Here is an 18,933-nt window from a genome sequence, read left to right on the forward strand (position 1 = left end):
CCCAACATTTTCCCGAGCATAATGAAAAACAATTTTGTAATAACAATTATTTTTTTGTACAAAGCTCAGTGCTCAGTATGAGAAAAAATCCAGACGTACAGTACATTGTAGCATTTCATCTGGCTTAAGAGAGTCCACATACTAAGTTCTGAACAAACAACTGAAGAACCAGCAGGTTGGCCAGCAGGTCACGCTCATTGTCTCTCCTGTCATTGCCAGGTGCTATGTTGAACTAGGTTGAGGCCAGAAGCAGTATGCTTCCTGGACATACTGTCTCTGAATAATTGACTGTCCCTTTGTAGAGGGTTCTGGAACATTGTGAAATGCAAGTTGATGGAAGCATCAGAATTTTTGGGAAGTGAACGTCCAGTATGCTGTCTGTCAAAAAGTAAATAGAAAATGTGTTTAGTAGTTATATCTCAGGGTACATGAACTACCTACTACGGCGTAACCCTTTACCTAACCCAGCCCTGACCACAGTGAAAATAGCCTGTAAGTTATAAATCAGAGTATATTTGTGATTACACAGAATTATGTACAAGACAGCATTGTATAGAGTGTACAATAAAATTGTGTCTCTGCAATGTTTGTGAAATTATGTGACATTAAATTGATCTAGTTCTTTACAAGCTCCGGTTCAATTTGTGAATGTTGCACTGTGATGAAATGCATTTACACTGTGCCAGCTTTACTGCTGAATTGAAGTCTGTAATTACAAGCAAATATTTCATATTCCAGGACTCACATTCTGTCATATATTTCCATATTATTTAAGTAAGATATTTAATGAATCTGGGGTTACTGTGGGTTAATTATGGTGCTAGTTGAGAGCCGAGATCAAAGTTGAATGTATAAATCATGAGGGAGAAAAGAAAACAGCAATTGCTGCAATTACTTGGGTACACCCCCCTCCATGTTCCTTGGTGCCCCAGATTTAGGCATGAGTCAGGCCTTGAGGATGCATCTGTGGTGTACTACGTGCCATCTCTCTGTTCAGGCCCCTGGATCAGGTTTTTACTGACCAGGATGCAGAGGGTCTGCTGTGATAATCTCCTGACCATTAGCCTTTAGCACACCACTGGCTAAATTAAGCCGCTGATCTATCCATTTAACACCAGCCGCGCTTAGCTCTGTCAGCTCACATTCTCCCCCAGGCAAAAGCCACTGGACTGCAGCGAGCGACACATCAGTCATCACAAGGATACAATCCTCTCACTCACAGGTATGTGGAGGTAAATCCATGGATTTTAGCCAGTATTGCTGAAGGCATTCATGTAATTGTAACGGCAGTCTAATCAGTTCATCCGATTCTCATAAAATACTCTTGTCTGCCAAAGATGAATCTTAAAATATATTGGTATCTCTTGTCTGACTAATTACTGATCTCAATTTGAATCAAAAGAGGGTTTTTTTCATTGGTAAAGATGACTGTTTTATATTGTAATTACATGGAATGATATTAACTCACAAAGTAGGAACACAGCAGTAATTCTTCTAAATGAATTCTTGCTGCGTTTGCCTGAAGGGTGAACTCAAAAAAAGCCAGAATGCCGGTTCCTTATCCCGACATGGAGAAGCTGAAGAGACAAAACATTTTGGACGCCAGCGCAGAAATAGAAGGAGGTATGGCACTACACCCGAATCTACATTTCAGCTCTCATAAAAGGCTACATTTCATGTCAATCTTACATAATAAATGTCAATTTGGATCGCTATTAGTCTATTAGGCTTGACAATGATTCAACAATTCAAAATCAACAACGGAAATGACAAATGTTCAATAGCAATGGATCCTCTGAGAGCTTGGTAAAGATTACATGTGAACAGAACAGACAGTTCAGAAAGCAGCTCAGTAATGTAATATCACAGCGAGGGGGGCACCATACTGAGCCATGACTCACAAATGCCTGACTGGGCAGAAGCCTTAGCCTCAGTCAAAGATGTGATGACCTCACAGGACAGGCAGCAGGCAGTCTAAATACCCGCGTCAAATTTAATTAAGCTACCGAATACTCATGTTTACAGAGCCGGGCCATGATTAATTGCAGACTGTCCTCATAGAACATGTCAGTGAGAAATATGGTGATAAACAAATGATCTCTGTGACATGCCATAACCTTGGATGCCTGGCTCATTGTTCTGTTTGTGTGTGTGTGTGTGTGTGTGTGTGTGTGTGTGTGTGCTACAGAGCATTTTAACTTGGGGAAGAAGATTAGCATTCCTCGAGACGTAATGATGGAGGAACTGAAACTGTTGTCGAACAGAGGCTCCAAGATGTTTCACGAGCGACTGAAGCGAGTTGAAAGGTTCACCCTGGAAAACGCAAACACACCGACTTGTGTAAGAGCATTTCACTCATGTATCATTCTGCTATTTTTATATTTAGAAGGCACAGTATGAAAAGTCTAAGCCCTACAGACTTGAATTTCATGTCAACATCACAGCGAAACAGCAGCTCAGAGAAATCCACTTTAAGTGAAGAACTCTAGAACCCTGTGGAACAGATTGTATTTGTAGGCGATTATTTATAAGAAAACAGGGCAGATAGGGCAATACTGACCTGTCCACTACTGGTTCTCCCCATGAGCAGGATGGCACTACAGGGGCAAATAAAGGCCCTGGTGATAAGGAGACCTCCAGTGGCAGTGAGGTGGGCATCAGCCAGCCTGGGAAGACCAGTCTGGTGAGCACACTGAAGCACACTGTGGCCAGGAAGGGAAACCCTGACGTTCTTGCTCCAGGTGAACATGTTCTCTGTGGTTCCGTTCCGCATCAGTCTCCTGACACAATTGTACAGTTCATGTTGCCCAAATCAGCTGCAGATAAACATTGTAATAATTGTCATCATTGTAATGATTAGCTCCATTCAAAGTTGTTTTATTACGAGAGTGGCAAAATAGCATGCAGTATTCTGAAAAGTTGTGGGTTCAATTCCCGCCTTCTACCATTGTGCTCTTGAGCAAGGAATAATTGTAAATGTAAAATCCCTCAATTCAAAGTTCTGTTTTAGCAAGTTGAAGTTCAATCCCTTTCCATAATGCAAATTTGGAATCCAAATTCCAAAATGACCAACAACTTCAACTGGGCAAAGAGGTGAGAGAAGAGAGCTTGCTCATTTTAAATATCAGTGTCCCCCCCCCCCCCCCCCCCCCCCCGCCCCTTTCCTCGTTTGATCTCTGCAAGGTTACTCTAGACCGTTGACAGAGGTACCCCACGAGAGATTCAACATCACCATCATCCCCAAGTCCTACAGCTCACCGTGGCACGAGGAGAAGCGGGACGGCGACACGGTGGTGGCATCCATCAGCGCCAACCTCCCCGAGCTGCCAGCCAAGCTCACCCCGGCCAACTACAAATGCTTCAACAGGTCAGCACATCTCGCGCAGGGCCAGACGAGCCTGTGTCCTGCTGAGGAAGCGCTCTGGCTGGCCGGCGGGATGAGGATGGGCACGCAGACATTTGGCCCTGAGGGTTAACGGCAAGCTGTTGTTGTGCCTGCCATCCTTTGAAGAAGTCTATGGCCTGAACAGTGAAACCCAAGTCTCCTCACAACATGCTCAAATTAGGCACAGCATGGATTGTAAGGTGACACTATTGCAGAGCGAGCAGTATATTTAGCAGGAAGATGTGAAAGCCGTAAAAACGGCATTGCTTGGCTAAAAATCAACTTCTAATACTTGGTCAGTCTCAGTCAAAAAATTGGTCTGATTCCTTCAATTTATTGGCTGCACCTGACCTGACGTTGTGGCCTACTCACCGGAATCAGAACTCTTTGTTCCTCCCCGTGTTGAGAACTCTCTGGGTCCCCTCCATACCTACATAGTGCGCTTTAAAAAGCACAACAAGACAATTAACGACTCTGTAATGCACTATGTATTGTAGTGAATGAGCAGGAATGTTCCAAACACAGGAACGATAACAGCTTTGAGATAGTAACAACTTTACTGTAAAGGAACCGCTAAGAATTGGTAGCCCATTCTGTATTTTTAACACATATGAATTTAGCTTTTTTTGACATAGGCTTGAGATCCTTGAACACACACCTAATGTGACCTAGCTGCTATTAGGATCAGTGAGCTAGCAAACAGGACATGCTTTTTGTCTGTTTTTACCATAAACAGGAAATGCTTTCTGTTTGTATCTCTCAGGGCTCCGACGCCATTTGAAGGGACGGCGGGCAGTGTGAGGACCTTCTCATTGCCGGGGTTCGAGCTCGATCAGGCCTACACAGAGCCAAGTATGACCTGGGAGCGGATGTGCGCCCGGCCCAACTTTAACCGCCGGCCCCAGGGATGGGTCAGCCGGTACATCCCCGAGTCCGAGGACCTCTGAGGATGCAGAGAAGACTGGGGGAGCTGGACTGGGCTGGACCGGGCAGCAGTGACTTGATTGACTGACACTGACTGCACTGGCTTACGGAGCATAGAAGAGGATTACAACAGGCAACACGGCAGCTGATTTAAAGCATCTACCTGAACGCTGAATGTAAAAACTGCACTGTGTGGTTTTTAATATTAGGTGACAGTAAAGAGCAGATCGAGCAGGATCTGAACTAACAGAAAATACCACTTTCTTATTTGAAGGAAAATGCAGATCACTATTTGAAAGTGAAGTCACAAAATGAAAGGGTTTAATAAATGTTATCACATTACAAAATTGTTTTAAAACAATACACAGATGTATGGAAATATCACAAAACGGTTTGAATTGGTCCAAATAGGACGGCACACACACTACAATTGGACAGGCAGTGACGGCTGACTCCTCTTCATCCGTTCTGTAACAGTTCTGACTTTGAAATTCTACATTAGACTGACACGGTCTCCACCTTGTGGAGAATAATAGTTACTACACCCAAGTTATGCTACAGAGTCAGGCCAAATATACACATCACTTTGAACACGCAACCTCCAGAAGGTCACAGTTTACCATAGCAGGCTGAATTTAAAGTGGAAAAGTTGTCTGGTTGTAACGTGTAGAAATAAAAAGCACACCTCATCTGAATTCTCTTAGTTACTTATACATTCACATACCTCCCCCTCTCCTCGCAGTCAGACAAGCATCACAGTGGAATAAACACTATCAGATCATGGCAGAAGGAATCATACAAGTAAGGAACTGGTTCATGGTCATATCCAACACTCTGAGTGGAAATACAAAGAAACAATACAAGCAAAAAAAACAAATAAAAGACAAGAGTGAGGCATATAAATTTGATGAATTTGAAATGGAGCCTGCTTCTCTGATGGGTACCCCAGGCTTTGATAAAAGAAATAAAAAGAGACATTGCCCACTGGAATAGGACCAACATGATGAACATTTTTTTTTGCCTGAGTTCATGTGCCTCCGTGGCGAGCAGCATGGGCGCCCATGCGCTGAGGATCCTGGGAAGGGTAATGGACCTGACCGGGCAGCCTCATGGGCATGGGGGGGGGCATGGGCGGACCCATCCCATCCATAGAGGGGAACATTGGAGGACCAAAGCCTACAAAACAGAGCACAGAGATACAGATCACTACTGGGTAATTCAATAGACACCCTAAAATATATGTGATTTAAATATTAGCAAAAGCTTGTTTTCCAAAGTCAACATATACTGTAATTTTCCGACTATTAGCCGCGGCTTATACATTGATTTAGCTAAATTTCTTCAGCCATGAGGTTAATACAGGTGGGCAGTTAATATTTTGTTAATATGGTTTTGTTTCTTTTAACTTGCAGCAAGACGATGATGGCGTCTAAGTGACATACCAAAGCTTGTATTTTGGTTAAGAACCAAACAAGCTTTTGTTCAAATCCACACACCTATCTCTACTGAAAAATGTAAGGTTAATTTATCAAATGTTATTTTAAAGTCTGGTATAATTGATACGATTGACTATGAGCTACGTACAGAAGCATTTAATAGACATTCGTAGCGCCAAATAAACAGCTCTGGACATTCGTAAACCATGCTTCATATACGAGAAAATGAATGCCTGGTTCCCAGACGTCATCTCATCCCAGATGAGGTCTGGTGTTAGCCAGGCTAACCCTGCTGTGTCCCCTTCAGTTCTCAAAGAAGTTTCTATTGAAGTGAGTCTCCCATTTTGACTGCTGACCAACACCATCTCATTACTTCATATATGGCACAACCATAGACCTCTGAAGTTCGCCTACAAAAAAGCTACCATCAGATATGATAAAACTGCCCAAATATGGCGATCTGGTATCTTGAGATTTTTTATATGGGAAAATAACATGGGGATTTTTAATTATCGGTGAAGACTTTGATCTTTGCTACCCCAGAGCTAACTTATAATGCAACTTGCCATAGGTAGTTAGCTTCAATTAACACCCACATCTCCTTATATGGGCAAAGATGGCAGCTTTGGTTCCTTTTTGTAAGCGAAATTTCAGAGGTCTAATAGACTAGGTGCACAAAAGGCTCTTCCTGTACACTCATTTATTTCCGGTGGAAATTAAACTGTTGTAACGGCATCTTCTGTTATATTATGCTCGTTAAATCTTCCACTCTGACACTGAATATCTTGTTCAACTAATAATAACAATTTCAACACATATAAATCTTTCTTTGTCGTAACGTGCTGATTCCCAGGTGCAGCATCCAACCGGGTCCGTGTAGACACTAATTGCATTTCTAATAGCGGCAGGCTCAAACACACCTGGCTCCATCGGAAACAAACAAGCGTAAAAAGAGCCTTTCCTGCATGTAGCCTATTGCCACCTGTCAGTCATCCCCATTGTAATGTCAAGCAGAGGGGAGTCTAACCTGGAGGTGGAGGCATGGAGACCCCTGGTGGAGGCGGCAGTCCCATGTTCATCACCACAGGAGCACTGCTGGGGCCCAGGTTGAAGTAATTGGCTGAGCCCTCCTCTTCTGACACAGGAGGTGGAGGCAGCGGCAGCGCTAAGAGGATCAAGAAAAGCCAAACAGTATTTAGAGATACATAGGCATTTTTTTTATTCTCTTTTTTTTAAGAATCAGAAAAAATTGAGGGTGGTCGTTAGAGTGTAAAATAAACGTAGAAAAACTCATTTAGTTTCTAGTAGAATCCATGTGATTAACAAAAGGAGAATTGAGTTTCTGCACTAAAATGTAATGTTAGCACTGCTAGCTTTTTCTTCTTGATGGTGGCAGTTGTACGAGTTGCTCACCTCCAGGAAGTCCAGGCACTGGTTCCAGTCGCATGCCGCTTTCAGGCATTCCGTCTTTTTCCCTCTCCTTTCCTCGAGATCCCTGGGACCTGGAACACACACACACACACACACACACACACACACACATATATATTAGGGCTGGGACTCGATTAAAAAAATTAATCTAATTAATTAGAGGCTTTGTAATTAATTAATCGAAATTAATCGCATTTTAATTGTATATAAATATATGACCTGAGAACAGTGAGAAGTATTTTTTTTCACATGGATTTTTAGTATAGCCTACTATTGGATAATGACTGAATACATAGGCCTAAGCTTAAGCAACAAAAATATTGTTTATTAATAAGTCCAACAGACCAGTGCAATTTTTGCCATAAAGTGTAGCAATACCATATTTAGAAATAGTACATTTTCAGAAATTCATGTAGCCTATAGATAGGTAGACCTTCTGTAAACTATAATACTGTGATATCCTGTTAATTGTGTCACCTGTTACCTTGAGTTGAGTTCATGAAATTGTTGTGTCCCTTTAAGGGGAACTGGGGGGCGGAGTTTACGTGTGTGCGTGTGTGCTTGTATGCGGTTCTGAGTGTGAAGTTTCTTTTAGGTCTATGAAAGTTGGACATGGATTTAGGTGCGGTGGATTACTGTTATAAGCGTGAGTTGTGGCTGTAACAGCAACTCGGTTGCTATTTGTTTAATAAATAAAGCTCAGAGGTTTCCCTCAAGTGTCTGGAGTTTCACAATACTTTGTCCACGCTAGCAGCTAGCTGCTTTATGTTTTGCACTGAGGTGATACCTGCGGTGATACGTCCTTGTTGCATAGGTTGCACACAACCATGCTCTTATCTACGCTTCCATCCGTTCGTTTTTGGTAACAACATTTCCCATCCACGGGGCCAACCAACACGGTCACATCAGCTTCTTTGTTCATGTTCACTGTGCCACTGTGGTTTGTTTTGTCTGAACCGAACTCATGCGCGTTACTTGGTGCTCCAGTATAATCGGTCCGTCTGAAACTCATCCAGTGAGAAACGTTCCGCGGTGCAAACATAAATAGGTATACGATTAAAATGCGTCAATTTTTTTAACGCATTAATGTTTGTGTAATTAATTAATCGTAATTAACGCGCTAAAGTCCCGGCCCTAATATATATATATATTAACTTCCACAGAATGGCTCTGCTACACTGAAATGACTCTCCTTAATATTTCATATTTGGTAAAGAGACATTTTCTCTTTTGTTGGAATCCTAAACGACACAAAAAAAGCCCCATAAAAATGTAAACTGGCCATCTGCAGCACCGCCACCCATGACTAACTTTATCATAAACCATCAACGGTCCAGAACATGTCCACCATAAGGACAAAAAGGGCCTTTCAAACCTCACCTGCCCCATTTGACGTTGAGTCTGCGGCCGTGAATGATGAGCTTGTTAAAGGATTTCTCCGCAGCAGACTCAGCAGCCCCACGCGTAGCAAACTGTATGAAAGCGCACTGCTGCCTGGGGACGACTGTGATGGTGCGAATCTCCCCAAACTGATAGAAGTGGTTCCTGTCAAAAGAAGAGCGCATGGTAGGAAATAGCTGTTTAACGTGGTTAAAAGCCCATTACCCTTTCAGTATAACCAATTTGCCGATTCTCTGGCAGTCAGGCTACCCACATCAAATAACCTGCAGTTTCAACACAACAAACCAATAACTGGTAAACTACTGAAATACAATGGAATAGTAGATTGCCTATACAGTGTAATGGAGAACACGAATATTAGAGATTTGATTTTAGGGACAGAGGCAATTCTTTTAAGGAGACCATTGTATGAACACAGCACTTTGGATGTCATTAGGAACAGAATAGAACCTTTTAAAAAACAACAGTCATGGAATGGCTATGGGGAGAGAAGCCATCAGATTTCCTATTCAAAAGCATCTCCATATTGTTGTTCAGGCAGAACAATGGCGAATCTCACCTGAGTTCTGAGTCAGTGATGGTGTCTCCTAGGCCTCCCACATAAAGAGTGGTGATGGACTTGTCTTCGGGAGTATCCAGTCTCGGCATGGAAGACGCCCTCTTCAACAGTTTGTCAGCAACCGGATCATTGATGCCATAGTAACGGTCCTTGATGTTCTGGTCAGCCAGAGGGTCGTCTGGATCAGTTGGCTTCTCATGTCTATGGTTAAAGGTAAAGCGTAGAAACAACTTTCAAGTCCAAGGTCAACCTTGCCATACTAAACATTAGGCGCAAGACTCATTTTGGCATTAAAATGACCAAGGTAATAGCAATTATATTTTAATTTCAAGCAACACAATGTGTGTAGTAATGTTGCGGATGTTACGGAGATACTTAATCTCTCTCGCTCTGCCTTCAACCAAACTCTGTGTCTCACCTGTATGGACACTCCTCTCCTCTCTTGCACTCTCCCTTCACCCAGAAAGAGCAGATGTGTGGCCTGTTCCTCTTGTAGTAGGGCGTGGTGCGGGCCAGCTTCAGGAGCATGTCACTGGAACTCGGAGCCTTACCAAGTGTACCCACTGCCCTAGTCCCGTCAGAGTTGGCAATCTGTCAGACGTTCATTGTTAAGCACTTGGGGATGGCCATTTATCTACCACGCTACCAGAATATACATCTCTCTATGTCTGAAAATACCAACTTCAGGTAAAATCCATACAAGCAGTATGTTAAGTGAACAGAATGAGGTGTATACATAGTTTGGGTGCCAGCCGAACTTAGCCCTGCCCACAACATTTGAGGTCAGAATGTTTGGTCAAGCTGTTTGGACCAATCATATTGGACTTTGTACGATGATGGTCAGAAGAGCAACAGTGCCTCGTCCATCACGTCATCTGAGCACACTTTGGTTGATTTTGTTTGCAACAAAAACGCTGTGGCTAGAGGCTAGACAGATGGCTCCAAGTTTTAGCTTAGAAACCACACAACATCGTTTCGAGTAACATAAAGGCATTTGTGGTTTGTGTGTTCTTCCTACTGCTCACCGTAAGCTATTTTGGTGGCTATTTGGTTAGGTCTATCCAATTGAGTGCAGATGCATTTTCCCCATTGTATCAGTTGAGATGCACTCCATAATCACACCCTAATGGACCAGTATCAGACTCAAATTCTGACTAGAATTGTGATTCTAGACAAGATCATGTGCATTTCATTTGTGACGTTAATGGAACTGTGCTGTACCTCTCTCTCCATATTCTGAGTGTAGTATTCTTTGTTCACATCCGACTTCGGCACGTCATCTTTGACCGAAAGGCCTGTGTCACGGACCTGAATGGGCAAACCTGCAGGAAGAATACAAACATTTAACTCCTGAGAGGACTTGATACTTGGGGCAGTTTGTGAAAGTCCAGTGGTCAGTGGACACAATCCTACCATATTCAAGGTCCAGCAAGCAGGTCTGGCAGACGTTCTTCATTTTGCTGCACGTCTGACAAACCTCGGTCTTCTTGAAGCGCATCCGCACACCAGGACACCAGCGGAACACAGTGAAGGGACGGGCACAAATCTACGGAAGCAGAATGTACACAGAGGGGGAGGTGAAGCTAATGCATTATATAGGCCTGCAACTATGAATTGATTCATTCAGGTCACTTGCAAGCGTTCTGTCCTTATTGCACGGTTGTTTGCCCAACTAGACAGACAGTTAACATAATCCCACTCCAATTCCTCACTTCAGTGAATATACATTTTGTAAAGCTGCAAATACCGTGATTTCCCAACTATTAGACGTGGCTTACACATTGATTTTGCACAATTTCTTGATTTTGCAAAATATAGCTCTGGTTAGTTTTAGATGCTCCATTTTTACTGCAACCTTTCTGACCTTTCCATCTTTATCAGGATATGTCTTTTGATGAGTCCCATAGGCCATTCATTACCACTTGCCCATCTTTGAGTAGCACCAGATCGCCCACATTGAGGTTTGGGTGCTAAGTCCGTCACTTGCTCCTACTCTGAAGTGTTCCAAGGTATTCCATCTCCATCTGCTCCAAAACATGTCCGCAAGGCACTGTACTTGCCTCCACTGTTGTTTATGGAGATCTTCTCCATCAAAACCTCCAGGGGGAAGAAGAGGAGTGCAGACCCTCTGAGTAAGGAGCATTGCTGGGGTCAGGAGGAAAGGTGAATCTGGATCTGATGTGATGGGGGACAGGGGTCTGGCATTGATACTGGCTGTTATCTCGGACATGAGAATGGAGAGCATTTCATGCGTCATCCACTCCCGGATGCCTCCCATGTGGAGAGAATGAAGAAGGTTACAGATCCAGGTGCAGCCGCCTTCTCCTACATACCTTTTGATGTTTGACATGTTGGGTTCAGACAGCAGAAAGCGCAGCTTTCGGCAAGCGCTGACAAAGTTGGCAGTCTGATCGAATGTGCTTGGCAAGCCCTCTCAGACTGAAGAACCGCCGGAGAGAATTAATGAAACTGGAGGCGTTCATAGACTCAATCAGTTCAATGTGGATGGCTCGTGTGCTGAGGCACGTGAAAAGGACAGCCCATCGTTTGCTATTCGCCCACAAAGGTGAATGGAGGCAAGTTCCTCTTTGAAGACTTATTCCATACATTTAAAGATGACATTTTCAGCTTTTATCATTTCCTTCACAGTGTGAGGCTGCTTACGGTAATGCCATGAATGACAAGTCTGATCATCGCCCTTACTTTTGAAGGACTGAACGATGTGAATTAGCAAGCTTGAGGCCGTGATTAGCTTTCTCCACGATGAAAAATGCTTGAACCGCTGAGATCCAAGCTGCAGTCCATCAGTGCACAGGTGAGTGACGAGCGCTCGTACTTCAGTGTTTGAGTCAGGGTCGACAACTTCAGAGTCTGGTTTTCTACTGGCTTGTGTCAAGAAAGCAGAACCTTTGAGCTAGGCGCTATTGCCCAACATGGCTGCAGACACAAAGTGGGTCAGCTGGGTTACAGCTTGTGGAGAAATAATGCCATTGCATCGGTTATGATGCTCTTCTAATAAGCTGCACCCGGTTGCCTACATATACAAACGTTCTTTGTCTGATTAGTTATCCTAAGACTACACAGCTATCTGTGCAGAATTCAACAGAAGAAGAAGAACGTTCAGTTCCCAAAAAATGGCTGCTATTTCTACAGCTAAAACAGCAGCTCTGGAGCTAATTTGGCTTTCCCCAGAACAAATCCTATATGAGGCTTCTCCTCTGGCTGCATAAGCAGTGACCAAGATGAAGTGTTGTAACAGAGGATCACCCTCTGCTCGCTATGCAGTTTACTTTTTTACTGTTCTGTCTAGTTGGGCAAACGGGTGTGTAATAAGGACAGAACACTAGTGTATAGGAAAACTACAAATATTAACATGTTGAATTATTAAGGCTGGCTAACCATCCTTGCACTTACTTTGCACTCCTTCCCATACTTCTCTTTGGTCTAAAAAAAGAAGAAAAACAGAAAAGAAGTTCATCATTACAATTATCCATGGTCTTTTAACAGCAAGAGGTGATGCAGTCATTTAATGAATGTGAGGTACATACCATGCGAATGTAAGGATTCTCTCCTAAACATGTTTGGCAAAGAATTGGAAAATCCTGCAACGAAGAATAACACTGCATAAGCCAAAGGCATATTTGACAGACAACGCACACAAGTGTTGCAATAAAGTTCGACAATCGTTTTACATCACTCCTCCGTAACCTTATTCCATCATGCAATGAGCACCTAGATTACGATAAACTAAGTTAACGTCAGCTCACAAGATCAACGGTTCTGAAATTTACCTAGCAATAATTAATACACATAAACATTAGCTTACAGTATGGAAAATTGTGTTGGCTACTTCGTACGCTTTAGCAAAGAGAACACGAGCTAACGTTAGCTTGGATTTGACACGAGACTTCGTTTACGTTAACCATTCGTTTTGTCTTGGTTTTTCAGACCATTCACAAACCAGTCAGATGATCGGATAACTGGCTATGATGCAAATTGATAGAGTTATGAGTGTTTTAACAGCTACATTTATATAACATTAACGTTACATTCCTTGAAAACAGACAAAAGTGCTAGCGTTAGCTAGCCAGAATAGCCATAGCAGCATTTCAGGGTGTTGAGCGGTTTGTCACCGATAAAATATACACTTGTTACAGTATTTACATGATCATTAGCACCAGTTAAATTATGTCTTATTTTTACTCAATCTCGATATTTAAAGCATACCGCGTCCTCCCAATTTTGCCTGTTGTACGTGTTAGCTCCTAGAGACGTCGCCATTTTTCCAGGGATGGACAAACAGGAAGTGACGTAGTCGACCAATCCGTTTGAGAAGGACGGTGTGCCACGAGTGTCAATACTGATACAGATATGGAAAAAAAAAAAAAAAAATGTATATTAAAGCTCTTAACTCTAGTCTACAATAATTGGCTGATAGGATCTGTGACAGATATACAAATCTTTTCAAACATCAACATAACTTTGACAAATCAAAGTTTGACCCCTTGCTGTGGCACCGGGGCCAGAATGAAGGTTCCTGCTGACTGAGTTGGCTACACATGACTAATGGAGTCATTCAATGGCAATTCAACTACTTACGTTGATAATTGGCAGCTGTATTCTAGGGACACTCTGCAATTCATTATGGGTTTTTTTATTGTTGTTTTTTTTCCATTAGGCCCACTATTTTTTCAGACCAATACTCTCCAAGGAGTACAGACGTAAAAGGCTGGCTAAATCCAGCCTGATCTGCCGGCGATTTGGATTTATTTCTTTAGCTCAGTCTGGTAACCTGCACATCTATCTCTTCTGCTTCCGGTCCATGTTTGCCGGGTCCAATCACAAACTGGCTTATCCACCAGGCGCACCTGGATCGTCGGTCTGATTGGCTGAAGGACTATTTGAACTATGCCCATTGATCACGCCTCTTGTGCAGTAGCTCAAAGCGCAGACTCCCCAGACTTATGTTTATAATCTCAAAAGATTGATCTTAGTATAGTGATAGCCAGAATATACAAACGTAGCGATTTACGATAAACCACCTAGAAAGCTCAAACTTTGCACATGATATGTGACAAAATCAAAGTATTTGGTCAGATGACCCTGTATCATAACAGCCCCTCAAAAATGAAAGGAAAAGAAAAACGCTGCTGCTGATGTATTTTTCAAATTGAGATACCTAAATAGACTGTCTTAAAAAGTAACAAAGAAATTAGAAATGTCTTAATAGTGAACCTCTCAAATTCGAAAATTCACTTACAATATAATTTTAACCAATTTCTAAACCAGAAATTTATGTGACATTTTACATAATAGTTTGAGTCAGCAGGTGCACGCTAATAGAAAATTAAGCAGTGGTATTTCAAATGTAGGCTAATCCGATAAAGATGGATGATACACTTGACTTTGTTCAATGTAGGCCTACCTACAGTAAACAATATAAACCCATTATTGCCTGGGTGCTAGGCCTACATGGATATAGCATTAACAAAGCATCATTAGCAGTATGAGACATAACCAATGTGCTGTTTGTTATTCGACTGGCCATGACAATTATGTCAATGGAAAGAAATGGTGGAATAGCCTGACTGCTAAAATGTAAAGCCTACTTATAATGCATTTTGTAGGGCACATCCATTCCAATTGCAAATAATGTGTGTGTCACTAGACTCTGTACACAGATTACAGCATAGTTCTTTCAAGCAGTGCTTGATTGAAAATGCTTTTCTCATAATTCTTTCAGAGCATATGCTGTGGCATCCTCAGAGAGCATCTTAATCAGAAGGAAAAGCTGATGACAATTCTCTCGACTCCTGGGACGTTTTATCTGGAGTTCAGGGACATAGTTGATAAATACACATCTCCAGGTTGAGATTAAAGCCAGCACTCAAATGCCAAATGAAGTAGACAACAGCTGAATAATTATCCCACAATTGATGTGACTTGATCACAATATAAACTCTTCTCTTGAATTTTTTATGAAATTGTATAAATAATCCAATGAAATAGACTTTCAAAAGAAGATGGAACAGAAAAGGAGAAGTGTAATTGTTACTCATTAATGTGCTGAGGGATTTTTACAGCTGCATGTGCAATGAACTTTTAGATGATTGAGCCCAAAACTATGTTTATGAATTATTCACATCACTTCATCAATTACTGTTAAAACATGTGATGCTAAACATAAGCAAAAGTGAATCAGTTTCTAATAACAATAATTTGTTTCTGCTTGCTTATTGTAATTTATTTTGAAGCCTAGTGTCTTTGCAAAGCAGTGACTAATTTCAAACAATTATTTTATCTTAATGCACATTTAGTCATTTACAGTTAAAAATATAGTGAGTGAAGGTTCTGGAAGATATAGAAGGTTGAGGTAAGCTATGATCAACAGAGAAACGAGTGTGAGGAATAATAGGGACATTTGGTCATTAGTCATGGAGAGCTATGCTTGTGCAATGATTATATATACTATATAATATAGTAATTGTCGACGTTGCTGTGTGACACTACACATTTATCCATAGTCATTATGATACATGAAAATAGGTTAATTACACATTTTCATGTGTAATTAACCTATTGGAGTTCGATTGGAGTGATATGTCAATAAGGTACAAATGTACAATTCATCAGACTCTCAATAACCAAGAACACAATTGAAAAGATGCATACTGTTGGTGAAGTTGTAGAAACATAAAAACATGAGGAAAATAGTATAACAATCATCATTTTCTTGATTCAGAAAGTGAAGTGGTGTCCTTTCTTTTACGAACAGCCCTTGTCCCAAAACACAACAAGCACTGTACAGTACTTATTACATAGGCTTAGTCTTCCTTTGACATAGGCTACAACTTTAATGAGATTAGAGAGCAGCTAAAAGAGAATATTATGTCAAGTGAAATGACATGCTTTGCAAGGGATCCAGTCACAGGTCAAGGCACATTAGATAACCTAACATGATTGACCACTGAGACTTAATTGTTGTAGGCCTGTATTGTTGTAGGCTGTATTCCTGGAATTAAGCACTAGCAGCAGGCAAAAGAATAAACATTGACACACATTCAATCAGGAATCCCTCCAGTGGTTCGGAGCAAGACAGGGACGAAAGTCATGTGCATCTTGAAAGTTGGCTGTCATAAAAATGCACAAATCATTGGAACTAACACAACTGCCAGTGCTTTTTTCTGTCTTTAGCAGATACACTGATGAGAACATAGGCTGCACAGGCCAAAGTCACAAAAACATGAATAGGCTGCTAGTCAATATAGGCCTATTGAATGTATGCTACAGAATAACAATAGCGAAACAAAACATCTGACTTCATATAGGCTTTAAAAAAAAATCTGTATCAGTCGCCCATCCAAAAATTGTAACATCAATCTGTTTCCAGGAAAGTTGATTACTTGTGGGAAAATACGCCCTCTATCGTATTCCCTGTACCTACACGACTTGTCCCGGTTGTAACGGGTACTAGGGAGTGCGAGAGGCGAGTCCTCTCATGTTTCTCTGTAGGAACAATCTACATCAAACCGTGACGCCCCGAGCCTGGGTAAACCAAAAGCCTGGACCCCGACACGAAGATTTACATTAGAACCTCAACCGTCCCTATCCAGAAAATCCGTTGTTTGTTCGGAGCAATCCAAATGTGTGAGTAGCAGCAATTCTTATTTGTATTAGTGAGGGACAGAGCTTTACCAGTGTCTCTGGCTTTACCTAGCTGGCCATATATTGTAGCTAGCCAGCTAGCTAACGTTATCCTGCTACCGTTAGCGCGTACGGTGCATGGTTTAATGGTTGCTATCTGACTGTTTCTGCTACAGTCCTTGTGTCTCACATCGCTGTGAGGTAAGTTTGGGGTCTGGTTTCCAGCTGTGTCACGGGCGCAAACTAATTAGCGAGTTGATTAGGTGTTCCTTGAATGTTATGCAGACTCTCGTTACCGTACATGTAACGGCTAGCCTCGGTAGCTGGATAGGCATGGTGATGGTGGCATGTCATGCTCTTGAAGATGCAGTTAGCAGTTAGCCAAACAAACTGCAAAGCGGAGAGTTCTTTGGATTGTAACGGGACGCTATTCCCACATGAAATATACCTTCGTATACAAGTTGCAGCTAAGGTGCTGTGCAAGGCCTGTACTATTTTAATCGACTTCATCGGATACATTTTCGTTTACCTTTACGGGCAAGCTCGCCACATTTAGGGCATCTATTCAGCCCACCGACCCATGAAATGCTAACGTATGGAAATGCTCTTATGAAAGGGGATAGTCTAGGAGAAAACTTGTAACGCTAGCTCGCCAGCTAGCCTCCTCGCATACACAATATTAGCCAGTTTGGTGCAATTTGGTCAGAGAGTCGTGTCTTTTTTTCTGATTATGAATATAAAAATGTACAGCTTAAAAGTACCATCTAAAAATAAACTAGTAAGAATGAACGTGTGTCTTCTCTTGGGGGACAAAAAGCGAGCTTATGGCTCACCACATTCCTGGCTTGCCTGCTCACGTGAACGACGCAAATGAAGGAGCTGACATTATATTAATTTAAAGTTTTTTGTTTTATTTACTCAGTGCCTAGCCCCTCTCAGTTTAGTGCTAGCAAATCGTTAGCACGGGTAAAACAAGATCATGGTAGATGTCATTCTGTTATCTAAATGCTTATGCTGAATGTAATGTATATTGATGTCATTGTGAGTCGCGTTGAACGAAAGCATCTGCTGAGAACCATAAATTCAAATACCAATACATACATGGCTAATACGGCATTGTTATACGGTTGAGATGGTGAAAAGATAAAGTGTCGAGCTCGATTAACTTAATGTCCAGACTCAAAGAAATGTTTATGCAATGCTGTATAACCTTTGTGACTATGCAGCAGATTGAGTTAGGTTCGCAAAAATCACACATTGGGATTAGTTTTCTTGAATAGCGTTGGGGAATGAAGTCGCTTTCTCGTTAGTCAGCTGATGGAATGGCAAACGATGGTATTTGACTTTTGGTATTTGAGCGCTGTACTGAAGGAATTGTCTTCAGGTGGTGGGTGTTGGAAGTTGCTGGAGTGACAATGGGCCTTCAAACCCCTGCGTTTATTCATCTGTGAGGTCACCCTGTTTTCTTGTGTCAAGGGGGATCTTTGGGCATGTTTTAACAGATAGGAGTTCTTGTGAGAAAGTGTGTTCTACAGGCACATTCAATGCAAAACCATTAAAGCAACCGCAGAACAAGCCCGGGCAACTGAGGACTCTAATAGTGTTTTATTGGAAGGATTTGTATAGAGGGCTTATGTGGCATTAGAGGTGCATATTGTTCAGAAAGGTTCGTTAATAATGATGGTCTGATTTTTTTCCAAATGACTTTGAAGTGAGACAGTCCCCTTTTTAAAATTGGCATTTATCTCCTTGAGAAAGCGACTGAGAGAAGGCACAGCATCAGAATTACAGGGGCCTAAGGCTAGGAAGATAAATATCATATTAAATTTTTCAATAACAAAAAGCACAGACCACTTTCACGGTGTCAATAATGCAGAAGCAAACCTGTGTTTGACCTCGTCTGAACAAGGGATCCCTCTATACAGCCTTTAGACCCCCTTCCCCTTCCCCTTCTTTTTTTGGCCTGGGTTACATTTGGATGTGAATTCTGTGCTGCCAGAAGCTCCAGGACTTGCTTCACTCTATGCAAAGCTGCCTTTATTTCATCAGACATGCTTCCCCTGAAAAACTAGCCTAATTTTTGCCAAGCATTGCAGCAGATTTCTATATGAGGTGCCAGACACATTCAGTGCATTAGATGAAGCTGGAAGCAC

General features: G+C 41.9%; 3 protein-coding genes across 4 annotated transcripts in view; 2 read left to right on the forward strand and 1 right to left on the reverse strand.

Moving 5' to 3' along the window:
* Positions 1 to 1,092: 1,092 nt before the first annotated feature.
* On the forward strand, positions 1,093 to 5,191 carry LOC134080386 (myozenin-2). Of its 2 annotated transcripts, none has more exons than XM_062536802.1 (6): positions 1,093 to 1,221; positions 1,512 to 1,623; positions 2,189 to 2,340; positions 2,591 to 2,741; positions 3,184 to 3,367; positions 4,149 to 5,191. In XM_062536802.1, the coding sequence occupies exons 2-6, from the start codon at positions 1,548 to 1,550 to the stop codon at positions 4,330 to 4,332; spliced, it is 747 nt and encodes a 248-aa protein (XP_062392786.1). In that variant the 5' UTR covers positions 1,093 to 1,221; positions 1,512 to 1,547; the 3' UTR covers positions 4,333 to 5,191. The 2 variants fall into 2 exon arrangements, with proteins under 2 accessions (XP_062392786.1, XP_062392787.1); XM_062536803.1 differs by having other exon boundaries at positions 1,119 to 1,222; positions 1,526 to 1,623.
* rbm22 (RNA binding motif protein 22) lies at positions 4,609 to 13,467 on the reverse strand. Its single transcript, XM_062536801.1, has 11 exons — positions 13,364 to 13,467; positions 12,685 to 12,738; positions 12,551 to 12,580; positions 10,550 to 10,682; positions 10,358 to 10,458; positions 9,555 to 9,727; positions 9,137 to 9,337; positions 8,557 to 8,721; positions 7,159 to 7,247; positions 6,773 to 6,910; positions 4,609 to 5,485 (listed from the first exon to the last, which is right to left on the reverse strand). Exons 1-11 carry the CDS (start codon positions 13,415 to 13,417, stop codon positions 5,337 to 5,339), a joined length of 1,287 nt encoding a protein of 428 aa, XP_062392785.1. The 5' UTR covers positions 13,418 to 13,467; the 3' UTR covers positions 4,609 to 5,336.
* A 3,130-nt stretch (positions 13,468 to 16,597) lies between these two features.
* The window catches only part of ndst1b (N-deacetylase/N-sulfotransferase (heparan glucosaminyl) 1b), a 59,849-nt gene continuing 57,513 nt past the window's right edge, over positions 16,598 to 18,933 (forward strand). Inside the window, exon 1 of the mRNA XM_062536804.1 lies at positions 16,598 to 16,783. The gene's annotated coding sequence lies outside the window, so the exon portion shown is untranslated. The remainder of the gene's footprint in view (positions 16,784 to 18,933) is intronic.

This window comes from Sardina pilchardus, chromosome 5 (assembly GCF_963854185.1).
Source record: "Sardina pilchardus chromosome 5, fSarPil1.1, whole genome shotgun sequence".
NCBI lineage: Eukaryota > Metazoa > Chordata > Actinopteri > Clupeiformes > Clupeidae > Sardina > Sardina pilchardus.